General features: G+C 34.7%; 2 protein-coding genes across 8 annotated transcripts in view; one reads left to right on the forward strand and one right to left on the reverse strand.

Moving 5' to 3' along the window:
* The first annotated feature begins 7,376 nt into the window (after nt 1-7,376).
* Nucleotides 7,377-17,424, forward strand: part of POSTN (periostin) — a 34,237-nt gene continuing 24,189 nt past the window's right edge. For 2 of the 4 annotated variants that reach the window (XM_082435580.1, XM_082435579.1), the window contains exons 1-5: nt 7,377-7,541; nt 8,837-8,935; nt 12,568-12,632; nt 14,349-14,506; nt 16,641-16,805. In XM_082435580.1, the coding sequence (XP_082291706.1) occupies nt 7,423-7,541; nt 8,837-8,935; nt 12,568-12,632; nt 14,349-14,506; nt 16,641-16,805 (606 nt within the window). In that variant the 5' untranslated portion in view covers nt 7,377-7,422. The remainder of the gene's footprint in view (nt 7,542-8,836; nt 8,936-12,567; nt 12,633-14,348; nt 14,507-16,640; nt 16,806-17,424) is intronic. The other 2 variants (XM_082435581.1, XM_082435578.1) reach the window with 2 other exon arrangements.
* Nucleotides 8,837-17,424, reverse strand: part of LOC309647875 (uncharacterized protein) — a 420,689-nt gene continuing 412,101 nt past the window's right edge. For all 4 annotated transcript variants that reach the window (XR_014256334.1, XR_014256335.1, XR_014256336.1 and 1 more), the window contains one exon: nt 8,837-8,920. The gene's annotated coding sequence lies outside the window, so the exon portion shown is untranslated. The remainder of the gene's footprint in view (nt 8,921-17,424) is intronic.

Genomic DNA, 17,424 nt, shown 5'->3' on the forward strand with positions numbered 1-17,424 from the left:
CAAAATATAGTAGAGGGAGGAACACCCCCAAACTCATTCTACAAGGCCACCATCACTCTGATACCAAAACCAAAGATGTCACAAAGGAAGAAAACTACAGGCCAATATCACTGATGAACATAGATGCCAAAAATCTCAACAATATACTAGCAAACAGAATCCAACAGCACATTAAAAGGATCATACACTATGATCAAGTGGGGTTTATCCCAGGAATGCAAGGATTCTTCAATATATGCAAATCAATCAACGTGATACACCATATTAACAAATTGAAGGAGAAAAACCATATGATCATCTCAATAGATGCAGAGAAAGCTTTCGACAAAATTCAACACCCATTTATGATAAAAGCCCTGCAGAAAGTAGGCATAGAGGGAACTTTCCTCAACATAATAAAGGCCATATATGACAAACCCACAGCCAACATCGTCCTCAATGGTGAAAAACTGAAACCATTTCCACTAAGATCAGGAACAAGACAAGGTTGCCCACTCTCACCACTATTGTTCAACATACTTTTGGAAGTTTTAGCCACAGAAATCAGAGAAGATAGAGAAATAAAAGGAATCCAGATTGGAAAAGAAGAAGTAAAGCTGTCACTGTTTGCAAATGACATGATACTATACATAGAGAATCCTAAAGATGCTACCAGAAAACTACTAGAGCTAATCGATGAATTTGGTAAAGTAGCTGGAAACAAAATTAATGCACAGAAATCTCTTGCATTCCTATACACTACTGATGCAAAATCTGAAAGAGAAATTAAGAAAACACTCTCATTTATCATTGCAACAAAAAGAATAAAATATCTAGGAATAAACTTACCTAAGGAGACAAAAGACCTGTATGCAGAAAATTATAAGACACTGATGAAAGAAATTAAAGATGATACAAATAGATGGAGAGATATACCATGTTCTTGGATTGGAAGAATCAACTCTGTGAAAATGACTCTACTACCCAAAGCAATCTACAGATTCAGTGCAATCCCTATCAAACTACCACTGGCATTTTTCACTGAACTAGAACAAAGAATTTCACAATTTGTATGGAAACACAAAAGACCCCGAATAGCCAAAACAATCTTGAGAAAGAAAAACGGAGCTGGAGGAATCAGGCTCCCTGACTTCAGACTATACTACAAAGCTACAGTTACAGTATGGTACTGGCACAAAAACAGAAATATAGGTAAATGGAACAGGATAGAAAGCCCAGAGATAAACCCATGCACATATGGTCACCTTATCTTTGATCAAGGAGGCAAGAATATACAGTGGAGAAAAGACAGCCTCTTCAATAAGTGGTGCTGGGAAAACTGGACAGCTACATGTAAAAGAATGAAATTAGAACACTCCCTAACACCATACACAAAAATAAACTCAAAATGGATAAAGACCTAAGTGTAAGGCCAGATACCATCAAACTCTTAGAGGAAAACATAGGCAGAACACTCTATAACATAAATCACAGCAAGATCCTTTTTGACCCACCTCCTAGAGAAATGGAAATAAAAACAAAAATAAACAAATGGGACATAATGAAACTTAACAGTTTTTGCACAGCAAAGGAAACCATAAACAAGACGAAAAGACAACCGTCAGAATGGGAGAAAATATTTGCCAATGAAGCAACTGACAAAGGATTAATCTCCAAAACATAAAAGCAGCTCATGCAGCTCAATATCAAAAAAACAAACAACCCAATCCAAAAATGGGCAGAAGACCTAAACAGACATTTCTCAAAAGAAGATATACAGATCACCAACAAACACATGAAAGGATGCTCAACATCACTAATCATTAGACAAATGCAAATCAAAATTACAATGAGGTATCACCTCACAGCAGTCAGAATGGCCATCATCAAAAAATCTACAGACAATAAATGCTGGAGAGGGTGTGGAGAAAAGGGAACTCTCTTGCACTGTTGGTGGGAATGTAAATTGATACAGCCACTATGGAGAACAGTATGGAGGTTCCTTAAAAAACTAAAAATAGAACTACCATATGACCCAGCAATCCCACTACTGGGCATATACCCTGAGAAACCATAATTCAAAAAGAATCATGTACCACAATGTTCACTGCAGCTCTATTTACAATAGCCAGGACATGGAAGCAACCTAAGTGTCCATCAACAGATGAATGGATAAAGAAGATGTGGCATATATATACAATGGAATATTACTCAGCCATAAAAAGGAACGAAACTGAGTTATTTGTAGTGAGGTGGATGGACCTAGTGACTGTCATACAGAGTGAAGTAAGTCAGAAAGAGAAAAACAAATAACATATGCTAACCCATATATATGGAATCTAAAAAAAAAAAAAAAAAAATGGTCAGAAGAACCTAGGGGCAAGACGGGAATAAAGATGCAGACCTACTAGAGAATGGACTTGAGGATACGGGGAGTGGGAAGGGTAAGCTGGGACAAAGTGAGAGAGTGGCATGGACATATATACACTACTAAACATAAAATAGATAGCTAGTGGGAAGCAGCCGCATAGCACAGGGAGATCAGCTCAGTGCTTTGTGACCACAGAGAGGGGTGGGATGGGGAGGGTGGGAGGGAGGGAGATGCAAGAGGGAAGAGATTTTGGGACATATGTATATGTGTAAGTGATTCACTTTGTCATAAAGCAGAAACTAACACACCATTGTAAAGCAATTATACTCTAATAAAGATGTTAAAAAATAAAATAAAATAAAGATGGCTTCACTCAAAAAAAAAAAAAAAGAGACTATTATTAATCTTTAGTTGTCTGGCATTTTGAAATGCATGTAGATTATTTAAATTTTTTCATATCAATTTCATATTAATTATTATTTTAATCAAAACATAATAGACTGTATCTATGCTTCTTGAAACATATACTGTACTTTCTCCACTAGATGTCTCCAGAGAAATACAAGTAAATACTGCTAATAAAAAATGCTGCTAATACACACCCAGCTCAACTAAGGACAAATAGTTACATTGTTTAGTTAGTATGAGAGTGAAATCTGTCACTTGATAGGCTCTTAAAGAAAATGAGAATCTAAATGTATAAAGGAAAGATGGCACACTACCCACGTTTATCACAGAAAGCCCGCTCGCTTCTAAATTAATTAACATTAAAGAGACATCATTTAATGTTTACTTTGGTGTCCAGTTAGTCATCTCTTTCTTTGACTATGATATCATTATCTTATCTCTGCTTGGCCAGAGCATCCCTGAAGATCTAAGGGCGTACAGGAGGAAATCCATTGGGAATACACTGGGGGGATGGCTGGGGAGGTGACACTTCTTATAGGCTTTACAATGTGTCATCCACAAATATCTGAGCCTATATATTGCCTTTCTGACCTCTTTTAAGTTGAGCATTGATGTTCAATTTTATTTTGGCTTTTATGATTGTTTTAATTCGGGGAAAAAAATCACAAAATTTAATTTTTGGCTTAATTTGAATTCCTTTTACTGTTGACTGAGTTCAGCATAATCTAATTATTTTAACAAAAGGTTTTCTCTCCCTTGAAGGAAGCGAAGATCTCTGGGTCTTTGCCAGGACTTCAGTTTACAAGGCTGCAAACCCAGGTACCAAGGAAGGCTACGCACTTCACTGGCCAAGGTGCTTGGACACTGAGAAGTGTGCCCCCAAGAAAGTGTGGCAGTAACTTCAAAGCCTTATCGTCTTTTAGAAGTAAATTCTATTACCTGTAGTTTCCAAATGGGCCAATAAGAAAGAAAAGTAGTACTTAAGAAATGCCAAGATCCCACAGACCACACATTTAAAAAACAGGGGATTTTAAATTATCTGGGGGAAATAACCACTCTGGATCATTCAAAACCAAGGAAATTCTGTTTTAAAAATCCAATAGTTTGGTATGTAATCATTCCGCAATGTATTCGTGTATCCAATCATCACGTTGTATACCTTAAAGATATACATTTTCGATTTGTCAAGTATGCCTCAATAAAGCTGGGGAAAAAAGTATGGTTCCTAGAAAAAAAAAAATCCACTCTTGGCTTGAGTATCCAGGTTTGTTGAATCCATAGGCCATGTCTAATCCCAGAGATTGTTAGGTAAGTTTAATGTTGGTTACATGCTGGTGATAGTAAGCATGATACTTTAATCACATCACAGTCTCCAGAGTCTCCAGAGGCTACGAGGCTGCTACAAAGATCCACTGGATAATTTGCAAACTGCCAGTAAATTAGCATCCTGATAGCTAGAAACAAATGTCACTGTCTTTTGAACACATTATTTTTCCTCGGTTGTGTAATAAACCATTTCTTTTTCATTAATGACTTACAGTTCTGGGTCAGACTTTGCAACCCTGAAAGTCAGATTTAATTGCCAAGGTTTCAAACTTCCTCCAAACTGTTAAGAAAATTACATAGCCAACCCAGGGTCAGGATCCTTTCATGAAGCAGAAGAATAAGGGTCCTGTGTGGAGTGAAAGAGAGAGATTAACCCTTGATGAGTGCTCAGAAAGGAGATAATTGTGTCCCTCTCAAGATGTTTAAACTTTTCTCTACAGCTTAGACAGTATTCCCATTCTCTGGAACTATTTCCTTCCCTCACCCTGCCCCAAGTTGTTGGCTATGGACCAGGGTTCCATATTAGCTTCCCTGAAGTCAGGATCCTGGCTAAAGTAGTTGCTTGGACTTTCCCCCACTATGTAATATCTTATAATATCACCCTTCTGGGATGGGCTCAGCATTTTAAGTTGCAGTGCCTTTTTTTTTTTTTTTTTTAATATATTTACTCTAAAATTTTCCTTCTCTTGGAATGTTCTCCAACCTCTGAATTTACATGAAATTTATATGTACAATCTGGCCTTCATTTTCAAGATCCTCTTTGATGGCATTACTCACCCTGAATATAAATATTTGTTGAGGGCTAGCATTTGTTGACTTCCAAATATGATGCTCGAGATGGATACATTTAAGACTCAATTATTTGAAACTCTGAAAAGAAAGATTTAAGAATACTTTTTATAGTATGAGCATATACAATGCTTTTTACAAAAAGTAAACCTCTACCTCCTGTCAGGAAGGAGAAGTCATCTTTTGAAATATGAATGCATTTCCATTTTCACGACTTTCCTCATGCAATTATTTGTCCATTTGTACCAAAGAAGGAGTCAGGGTGAATGGAAGCCATTGATTCCAGTGGATAAAACTGTGGTCACAGGAACAGAGGTCACAGGTCAAAATTGTTCTTTAAAATAATCGATATATTTTCAATTTATAGGCGCTGTTAAGAAAGTAGGTAACATGACATGATATTAATTCTGCCTTCACCCCTATCTTCAAAGTTAAGTCCATCTGTTATCATTCTGGACCATATTTAAATAACTTTTTCACTCTTGATACATATTTTCCAAGTCTATATCTCTCTCTATACCTCATTCCTTCCTCTCCAATCAAATCCCATTGGATCTGAGCAGATTTCAGCTTCATTACAGAAACGCTTACTAACAGTTACAGCTGTCTAAAATGAAACGGGTTGCATTAATCTTAGAGAGCATCTCAGTAAAGAGTGGATGACTATTTACAGTGATAATGTTGCAGGGATTTCTGTATTTTGGGTTTGATTTGTTTCCTGTAATTCCAAAATTCTATTGTTTTATCTTAGAAGATAAGCAATCTACTTTATAATGTCTCAACAGCCTAGAATTGAAGACTTTTATATAACTGTTATCAATAATGTTCTAATAGCTAATATACTGATATCAGATAGAACTTATTTTCAAAAAACCTCTCCATTCTACTCAACAAGCAATTACTGACCACCTACTATTTGCGCAACATAAGAGTAATAGAAACCTATTGTATAAAGCAAAACAGTGACATACGAGCAAAGTTAGAGTAATTCCATTCAGAGAAATATAAGTAATAGATTAATTCTCTTCTTCCTGCAAGGGACCAGGGAAAGAATATAATTTACCCCTTACCATCTTTTCTCCAGCTCTCTTTTTGAATTGCTCTTTCATTTTCTATACCTTAATGTCAAGATTTTCAAATTGAAAAGAAGCCTCTAAACATATTTTGGAATTTATTATTTCATTGTATGCTTTCTTACTAAACTAGCAGCAAATTGCAGAATTATTTTAGTGCCCCAAGACAAAATCCTATAGCAAGCTTAATATAACTCTCCTGATACTTGGAATCCTCTCTGGCCTAATCCAGCCTTCCCTAAAAGACCTTCCAATTGGGCAACATGGAGTTTCAGTCTAAAATTTCTCTATATTGCCAGTGGGGAAACAACTCTGATGGGCCACTACAGCGGGAGCACTTTGCAACAAGACATATTTGAATTACACTTTCACTTTAGGATAGTGTGTAACTTATTTATCCAGGGAAACTCATTGTAGTTATTTAGCTAATTGTTGACGTATCATGTGTGGAGTGGTGAGAGTGGATATTCCCTAGGCTAGGAATTGCACTGTGTAACATTAAGAGACTTTGGTTACTCTTGATAAAACAGAAGAAGAAGGATTCTGGCAATGCCCCTGTTTCTTAATACGTATTGCATTATTCTATTGCAGTTAGATTGGTAATACTTGTTTCCAACAGGGGATGCTTTTGTCCGGTGGTTACCAAGAGATGCGCTGTCAAGAAATGGTCAACATCGTGCCCTGTATGTAATGAAAAAACAAAATGACACATGTTTTTCTTTCCTGCTTTGCTTCAAAAGTTAGGGAAACTTACCAGAACCAGATTTATGTTAACTCTATCTATTCCTTGATATCTGAAAAGAGAAGTGAAATGGGAGGGATCCCCCCAGTTTACACATTGCAAGGAAAATGTGATCCCTCCTACATGTCTCAGCAGCAAGTTAAAATTCTTGTCCCATACTCTGTGAGAGTTTATGGCCATTCAACATTTGTTTTTAATCAACAGCCATTACTGCCTTGTGATTATCCAACTTACATCTACCTTTGTTATCTGGTGAAACATAATCTTTCAGTTCTGACGTGAACTGAATATGACAAGATGTGATAAGATCAAGTCATACTGTCACTGAGCACAGGGACATGCACTCTGAAAGGGATGTATTACAGAATGATCCTTAAAATCTAAACAAAATCATTTCCCATAAAAACCCTCTAAATTACAAAAGAATAAAACGGAAATATGAACATGAAATGAGTCAGGTAGTAAAAATAAAGAGAAAGATAAATAATACAAAACTAAAATAAATATCCTTTTGATAATGAGAAGAAAAAGAGGCTCAGTGTGCTCAGGAAACATAGCTGAAAAAGCACATTCTAGCTGGCGACTTGAAGTTGCTGATGCCTTCTGGAGAGAGTTCAGATTCCCAGGTTGATACAGAGCTCCCTCCCAGAACTCTGCCATGTATATAAACTCTGAGCTCTCCAAAGCCCACTGCCAGTTCTCTTCGTGGACTAACTGCAACGGAGAGACTAGAGATGATTCCTCTCTTACCCACATTTTCTCTGTTCTTGCTCGTTGTGGTTAACCCTGCAAATGCCAATGGTCATTATGACAAGATCTTGGCTCACAGCCGTATCAGGGGCCGGGATCAGGGGTAAGTCAGTGGTTTGATTTTATAAACCTTCTTTTCCCTTAGCTTGTTGTATGTACAATTCTACATATAGTTCCTTATTTATACCTCAGGTTTTTTTTTTTTTTCTTTCTACTTATTACCATGTAACAAGAAAAAAGGAAAAAATGAGTATTCTGTGGTTGATGTATGTGTCTTAAACTTTAAGGATTACTGTCCAAAAAACTTGTGTATAATTGCTTTTTATGAAACATTGTAAGATTTTAATGTAATTAACAACATTTAACAGGGCATTTCTTTATGATTCAGTTTATTTGTGTTTTTATTTGATTCCAAATTTCTGGAATGAGGTTTTCAAGATGAAAGAATCTATTGGAGACTCTCATTATGTAAACAGCTTTGAAATATCTCACATTATGTTAGGGAAAATTTCATTTATTATGAAAATTAAACAATAGGTAATGTAACCAGTTTCCTGAATTTTTTGAAGCATTTAAGAATGCTTTTAAATCTTGCATTCTGTACAATTTGCAAAAACTTTATTTCTTAGAATAAACTCAACTTAGCATTTTTAAAGTTATCAGACATAATTTAGTAACTTAAGCAACCATTTATTATTAATTTTTGAAATGGATCTTGGCACTACATCCAATGTCTCAGAGAGATGTTCATAATGCTCCGAAGTTCCCTTGCCTCACAGAGCAAATAAGACTTCCTTCTTTTTAAGGGAGAAAAACACTTAAAATTCTGGCAGAGGATGTCTTAATCTAATTACTTCCAGGCAAAGCAATAAATTTTCCTTTGTGCAGCCATATTATTTAAGTTAATCTTAGCATTCATTTACTTCTGTGATTGCTTACCTAGAAAATTACAGAGTACAGTGTCCTTGGACTTAGTAAAACTTGTCTATTTTGCTGTCTGATCTGTCATTGTTCCAGAGCCCTAAGCCACCCCCAAACCCTAAATGAGCACATGTTTGGTTTAAAAGGGTCAGTGAATTACCTACTATTAAAAGTAATAAGACACGTTGTTTAATTCTATTAGGTTAACTTTTGAAACAATGGCATTTTACTCTCAGAGATGTATAATTTCCTCTCTCTCTCTGTCTCTCATAGACTTTAGTTTTTCCAATGATTCAGTAGGATTGGATCAGAAGGAGATTTGTGCTGACTAGAATCACATCTTTTTTTAGAATTGCATCTTTGATAATCGAATCCACATATTAACTTTTTTCTTTTTTCTTTTTTTACTACCTGACATGTAGATATGAAAAACTAGTTGTCATTAGGACATTAACTTTCTTTCCTTCCATCTTCCAGCCCAAATGTCTGTGCCCTTCAACAGATTTTGGGCACCAAAAAGAAATACTTCAGCACTTGTAGGAACTGGTATCAAGGTGCCATCTGTGGAAAGAAAACGTAAGTGTCATTTTTTTCCTTAATGTGCCAGTTCCAAAGACAACACCACAATGCCCATGCCTTTCCTTGGACATACACACGATCTTCTCGAAAATACTCTCCAAAATTGTGAGCTTAAAAAAAATGGATCACATACGAATAAAGAAATTTTCCCTGAATTTCTCCCTCTACTAGTGGAACTCATGTTATTCCTGAATCTATGGCAATGGCCATGTGATCTGGTATAGAATCACTGACAGTTTGACTATGTCATTTCTACTCCTGGTTTGGTCTCTTTTATCTTAGACAAGTCAATTAACCTCTTTGCCTCAGTTTCCTCATTTTATTTAAAAAAATGCCAGAAGAACAAAGTGATCTGAAATACCAGGGTTTTCAGGTAAAAATTAATGTTTGCCTACAGTCATTTAGGAATTATATAAAGTACACCAGTTTACCCCAGAGTTTTCATCAAAGCTTAAAGTTGGAAAGGACTTAAGTTTCATATCTTCATTTAATCCAGTCATTCCATCCCAAACTGCCAGATCCCCAGGGGTTCCCAAAGGTGATAATGGAAACCCACCACTATATTACTATTTCAATAGCCAAAAAGATGATCACTTTTCAACTTAGTTATATATTTCACTGATTCACCTAGAGTTGGAAAACATTTTTATTACTTGATAGCTTATTGGTGTAATCAATTAATAAATATTGGTAGAAGAAATATAATCCTAGACATATAAAGGCTGATAAGTACTCATGGGGTGCAGATTCTTCATTTTAAGATGAAGGAGCTGAATTATAGATAAAAAAATTAAAGATGTCATTCTCAGTCAATTAAACAGTAGAAATGGCTCCTGCCTGCTTCTTATTACTTTGGACCGCAACCTCAGTGAAGGACGACTTGAGAACCAGAATATCTGAAGCACATCAACATTAAATTTCAGTTACTCTGAATAGGTGGAAGGATTGGGGGATTGTTAAAAAACATATTCTTAACTTAATAATATTGGTTACAAATACTAACTGTGGAATCACATAACATTTTGGAGTCTTGTTTCTTTGCCTGTGAAATGCAGATTTAATACTTGGAGAGTTTCTGAAGGTAAAATGAATGAACTAATGTGAAATTACTAAGTAACTCTAACTCATAACATTAATTGTACTTAAATTTAAACTATTTTAAGCAAATTGGGTATATGCTGGTGTGAAAAGGAGGCGTGTGCAGATCCCTATTTAAAATGCATAGGGTTCTCTTTATTTTACTAAGAATCATGTATTCAAGGCATATAACCTTATCTGGACTGTGCCTCCCCATGGTAACCAAGACTAGGACCCCACAGGACATTGCTGCCCGTTCCCACATGTTGGCTTAACAGAGTTTTAACCGATGTTACTTTTTGACCTGGACGTTATTCTTATTAGTTTGCATAAATCTGCTAGACTTGTGGATCATTCACACAACTACAGTGTAAGTCAGTAGTTACAAGGATCCTGGCCATGAGTTAGGTCAGGCCCCAGTTGGGAACTCCAAAACTCTGGATATTTCTCGCTTTCTTCTTTGTGTTTTGGTTACCATGAGGCTTATTTGGAAGGCACACTAACTACATAAGAAAGGACCTGCTCCTTGAAATATTTAGGGAAAATCTTTATTACACACTTCCTGGAAGTTAAGGAAGTCCGATACAATCTTACTTTAACCATCTAAATATGTTAGCGATGCCAATGCTTGTACAAAGCTTATGCCAAGATTCTTTCTTGCTTTCCATTAAAAAAGAAAAAAAAATTCCTGCTTTGAAGTCTGGCTTTTCACCAGAAATATAACAGTGTCTCCTTTGTTTAATTATATTAGCTTATTTCCCTTAACTTCATTTTCACAAACACATTAACATCTGTGCTCTGGAATAAATGTAAATGCTAGTTGCTAGTTTCAAACAACCAAAGGAATCAGTAACATTGACAGGAAGAATGCCTGATTTGTCATCTGTTGCAGCTGCTAAAATTTCCAAAGTCATCTTTAGGACTTTATGTATCAGTTGACAGAAATGTTTATCTTCTGTTTGAATAGCTGCTTTGGGGATTTGGGGGAAGTAACTGGGTCTAATGAAAAACAGGAAGTTTCCTAGGTTTAAGATACTCCCGTCATGGACATATATACACTACCAAATGTAAAACAGATAGCTAGTGGGAAGCAGCCGCATAGCACAGGGAGATCAGCTCAGTGCTTTGTGACCACCTAGAGGGGTGGGATAGGGAGGGTGGGAGGGAGGGAGATGCAAGAGGGAAGAGATATGGGAACATATGTATATGTATAACTGATTCACTTTGTTATAAAGCAGAAACTAACACACCATTGTAAAGCAATTATACTCCAATAAAGATGTTTTAAAAAAAAAAAAAAGATATTCCCCACAATATATATTGGCTCAATAATATAGTATTTTGTAGACCTCCTTCAAAAAAATGTCAGTGACATTGTCAGTTGGCATTTCCATGAGATTTTAGATACTATTCAGAAAATGAAGATAAATTTCCCACTTACAGAGATATGCACAGTCATGATTTTTTTTTACTCTTATTTGTCCTACTGACAATATGGGAACTTTGAGTTTTGTGTAGCATAAATTTCCTGGAAAAACTACTTTTTTGTTGTCGTTGCTTTCAAAGCATTAACTCAGACAACTGTATTGTTCAAGTATCATCTGAAATTGCAATTGCCTGTTTTGGAATTCTATACCGTATAGTGCATTAACATTAGCATGTGTTATAGAAATTTTTGCAACTTTAGCAATTTCTTCTTCTATTTACTATTTTACATAAAGTATTATTAGTCCCGAACTAAAAATTATGTATCTCATTCTTATTGTTTATGATATATGCTAAAGCTAAAGTATAAGCAATTCTTAATCAATCCCTTGGTATCCAAATGTTCACATTTATTTTTATGGGTATCCATGTAAATAAAATTACTTCAGGGACCATATTTGCATAAGGCTCTCTTACAGTCTGTATATGTTTCCAATACCAACTATTCTTGAAATTATGTTAAAATTAGAGAACAGTTTGAAAATTTAATTTCCCACTTATCTCTATATTCTTATCTTTTAACTATCCTTAAGCCAATATTCCATGCCAGAAATTTTATTCTCATCTATAGTTCCATATTTTACTACCTATAAGTGAGTTAATAAATTTTTCTGATGGTCTTAGTTCCTAATAACCTTATATTAATAAACATTTACAGCTATTTATAGTTTGCAAAATTATTTCCAAAGCATTGTTTTATCTGAGATTCACAACTACCCATGAATAAGTATTTTAGCTACTACATTCATGTTAAATAGTTGGGGAAACTGAGACTCAAATTTATTAAATAATTTGCTCAAGGTCACACATCAACTAAGTAGTGGAACTGGGAACCATACTCCATTCTTCTGGCTCAAGATCCTGGAATTTTTCCACCATGCCATGAGGTTATAGAGAGAAATCAAGCTAATATAAATACCTTGATGTCATAAACAAACAAACAAAAAAACTGGATTTCTAAATTCTCAATAAATCAAGGCAATAAGTAATATGTTTTGCTAAGTTTATGTCAAAATGTATCCTTTGTAGTTCTCCCATTTTAATATTAATTTTCTTCCAATGTATAGGACTGTGTTATATGAATGCTGCCCTGGTTATATGAGGATGGAAGGAATGAAAGGCTGCCCAGCAGGTAAAGTTTCAATTACTGAATTAAATGAGGAATTTGTCTTGTTTGAGGAAAAAGAGTTGAAGTAGCTTATAGTGAAGCCAATTGTGTGTGTGTGTGTGTGTGTGTGTGTGTGTGTGTGTATTTAGCACCATGATAAATCCAAGATATATCCCCCATATCTTGGTGTTAATCATGACTTTATCATGTTGATAAAGTATTAATATATACATCATATACACTAGATGCTGGACAACAGAAGCTTATTCTAAATTTAAATTAGTTCAACTTTCCTTCAAGAACAAAAATCCCCACTACAAAATCCTTTTCTTTGAACTTGTCTAGGAACATGGGCTGACTACTTGGCAAGGCATCATCTTCTCTGATTCAACAGCTCTGATTTTATAATGTTTCTCAGATTGAAAGTTAGTTTCCTGTAACTTGCCAACTAGAGAAAAATTAGTTCATCTATTTCCTCTTTGAAATGACAGCCATTCAGATAGTTAACACAAATCATCACACCCTTCCTCCAGCTACCCTCTCTTCCCCAACAGAATCTTCTCTTCTCTGCGCTCATGGCCCCCAGTTTGAATGTGATATAGACTTTGGAGTCCTTACTGCAATTGACAGCAACCCATGAAAAGCCTCTAATCCAGTCATTTTTTTTCTTCTGATTGTGATCCAAGACTGGTGTCTACTATCTATGTGTGTCCAGGCAGCTGAGAAAATATTAAGACAAATACCTCAGTTTGGGGTGGGTGGGCTCCTGAATTTTGGTTAATGTTATTGGTAACCATGTCATATCATTAATTCATGCTGAATTTTTAATTAATTAAAATTGATTACAGATCTTTTTTAAATGAATGCTGTCAAATCAAGTCTTCACTGGGATTTGTTTTTTTTTTTTTTAACTTAGGCGTGGGACTTAAATGGAACCCTGTGACATTTAACTGTTATGTTTGACTCATTTTTCCCATCCTGTAGGGGTGTTTTTAAATCCTGATTTTGTGATTTAATTTACTAATTGTGTACCTAGTCTTGATATATTCACAAAGGTAATAACCATTTCTCCTATGATATGATCCAAATCATATTAAATTTTAAATAAGACAGAGTCATAAAAAATAAGTTGGCTGCACCCAAACTTCAGGCTGACATTCATATATTAATCTTTCTTCTGAAGTTCAGAAGATATATTCTAGAAGTATTAGATATTTTTATATATTTCCTTCCTGAAATTATGATGAAAAGAAGCAGGTCTACATATTTCTTTTAGGGACCCAAATCTATATAACTATACCCCTATACCTAACAGTATTATACTATTTAGGAGCTTTAAGCCAACATGAAAAAAAAAAAATTACCTTTGCCATTCTCAGTGAGAAGTGAGGAACTTTTGTTGTTTTCAGTGAAATAATCAAAGATACTTACTAATAATTAAAATTGAACCATATTGACATAGCAGATTTGACATGTAAATAGACTAAACATCAAAAAAGGATAATAATTGAAAATTCATTTTCCCTCAAGACCAAGGATATATGGAATGATATTTTTCAGTAGTACTTTATTATTTGACATTCAAAAGGCAAATGTCACATAAAATTGATGATTTATAGAACTGTATTGCTAAAATTATCATTTAATATATTGGGGGGCTTTGTGTAAAGGTTAAATTATTGTAAAATAACATTCTTGAAATTTTTTCCTAAGTACTTATTCATCTCTTGATTATTTCAGTTATGCCTATTGATCATGTTTATGGGACCCTGGGCATTGTGGGAGCCACCACCACGCAGCGTTATTCTGATCTCTCAAAACTGAGGGAAGAGATTGAAGGAAAGGGGTCGTTCACTTACTTCGCACCAAGTAACGAGGCTTGGGACAACCTGGATTCTGTAATTCATTATTTTTATTAATATAAATTTTTTTACTGCTACTGGTATACTTTAATTGATTTACTAACTTGGAAATGAATAGAAATTGTATATCTTTCTGTCGTACATATATGAGGATACATAAAAGGATGAGTTCATTGAGGGTAAGGAGGAAATCATTTTAATACATCCATAAATGGAATAACACCCCAGTAGGCTCATGGACTAATAAAGCCAAACTAATAGTGGATTGAACAAGCACTTTATCATTATTCTATTTTACTCCTTTCCTCTTCCCCTTTTGGTTGTGAAGAAATATAGGTAATTTTAAATGACATATCTCATAGAAAGGCAAGTTAAGAAGCCTAGTGGAATTTAAAATTTTTAATAAGCTATATTATACATATACTTATTATTTTAATTATATGTAAATATATATGGCTGTTCAGAGACTGACAGATTTATAAACGTGTGTGGATATTTAAATTGAAGGGTTGTAAACAATACATTTAATTTTCAGGCTTTTTTTGTGCATAATCTAATTTACAACACACTAAATTATGACAATACACAAATCTGTAAAACTGGTATAGAAATATATTCCTACTTTCTACTTGATATGAAGATGAACTGATAATTACTACTAGAGTCATACAATATTTAGTAAAACTTAGGCAGATTCTTCTAGATTTTCTCTTGCTGCATTAACTGTGAGGTTAATTGCTTGCATTATAGAACTTTCTCTCTTCTGGTTGTCTTTGACCACATCGCTAACCACCTTTCTGGTCCTTTCTGCAGACTCCTCTTCTTCCTTGCCTTAAGAATAGGTCTTATTAAGGTCTCTTCCAGGAACTATACTCTGCAGTTTAGATGTACTTCTGATGGCTTCAGCTTTCACTTTATGCACAGAGCCATGGAATCTGTGTTTCTTGAATCCCAGGAGAATATTTCTAACATCTATCTTAATATTTCTCCTTGGATACACCATCTATATCTTTAAACAAAACGTTATCTAAAACAGATGCCACTTTCTTTCTCCCCATCAACAACTGCTTTTCTGCTGTCTTTTTTCCATAATTGGCAGTACCAGTCTCAGAGTTAAAACTTGAAAATTATAAGTCATCCTTACTTTGCCTCTCTCCAGTTCTTAGAAACTACTGTTAGTCACCCATATCCCATTTTTCATCCTCATAATAGTCTCTTTTCTGCTACGCATTACCACCGGATTAACCTTCCTAAAGCCCAGGCTAATCATTTTATTCCAAGCCCACAAAAGCCTCAATGGCTCCCCATTGCCAGTTTAATTTACTCTTTACTTGGGCATTAAAAGTCTTCTATGTTATGGTCCCATATACTTTTCTAAAATGTCTTTCTTAATATTATCTGAGAAACGTAAAGGCATACAATAACCACACTGGACAACTTCTGCTTTCCCAACGTTCACCCTGTGCCAGCAGCTGGACTTAGAATGATCATCACACCATCCCTACCCTGTCTACCTACCCTGCAAGACCTGTCTCCAAACCTGAATTGCCAGCCATCTTCATTTGACCTGGAAAGCATTTTTTTTCTCCTTCCGTCCTTTATCTTACTGTGTTTATTTTTGCCTGCTGCTATAGAATAAGTACCTCAAAGGTCAAGACTTCACCTTACTTATCATTGTATTTCTCATAACACCAAGTACAGTATGATATAGTGTGGTATTGGATAAATTAAAAGGTACAGGATGGTTGAATTCTTGAATTTGTTATAGAATAAATATAAAACGGTTATTAAAACTCTGATGTTGTATAAAAATATAATGCCATTTTTATTTTGTTTTCCACTCAAAGTACTTTAAATATCTGATAACTTCATATTCCCTAAGCCTTTACAGCAAGATCATCTCTTCATCAACACATTTATTAAAAATTTTGTTTTGTCTCTAAAAATGTCCAAGTGCTCTATAAGATCTGGAACCCTTTACTGAGTACCTCTACTTACAAAATTTCTTAATCATTTGAAATAGTATAATTTTAAGTTATTTATGTCAATTTGGTTTGACCGTCTGGGTAATTCAATGAGAAAATAACAAGAGAGTAGAAACAGTGTGATTATAAGATTTTTAATAATTAACTATAATAAAATAAACTTCTGTCATTTCAATTTTTCCTAGGATATCCGTAGAGGTTTGGAGAGCAATGTAAATGTTGAATTATTGAATGCTTTACATAGCCACATGGTTAATAAGAGAATGTTGACCAAGGACTTGAAAAACGGCATGATTGTTTCTTCAATGTATAACAATTTGGGGCTCTTCATTAACCATTATCCTAATGGGGTAAGTTTCATTAATAAAAAGTACCTTTCTCAATAACATTGCCCTTAATTTTTTTCTATACCTTTTATATAAGGCTCACAGAAATAATAAAAAGTTAGTGAATATAATGTAAGTGCCTATCATGACTTTTCCCTACATCTAGAGCATGTAAATTTCTAATTCAGTGAGTGATTTCTACTAAAGAGTGATTGCGAGGAAGAAATTAAATCGATAGTTCATTGATAGTAGACTTAGATGTTCTACAAAAGGAAATTTTAGTATTTGATGTGTTTGAAAAACTAATAATCAGAAAAAAATAATAAATAAGAATTTGTCAGAGAACTTATCAGAGAAAAATCAGAGAATGAGTATTCTTTTATTCACCCTCTGGCTACTATATTGATTTAGGTTCTTGTGTGTTTTAATAAAGTCTTTGTGGGAAACCTCCAACCAGGGTCATAGAGCTCTTTCAACAGTCAGAGTTCCAGGAAATAAAGGGTCAGTGAGGAGTCAATATTTAGGAAATCACTGAAATAGAACTGATCATATTTATGCAATAATTGTTTGTTCTGTCTCAGAACTTTTTTTTAAGGACTAATTAGACTTCTTTATGTAACTCATTGACCTACATTAGAAATAG

This window comes from Balaenoptera physalus (genome assembly GCF_965194825.1).
Source record: "Balaenoptera physalus genome assembly, chromosome: 18".
Taxonomy (NCBI): domain Eukaryota; kingdom Metazoa; phylum Chordata; class Mammalia; order Artiodactyla; family Balaenopteridae; genus Balaenoptera; species Balaenoptera physalus.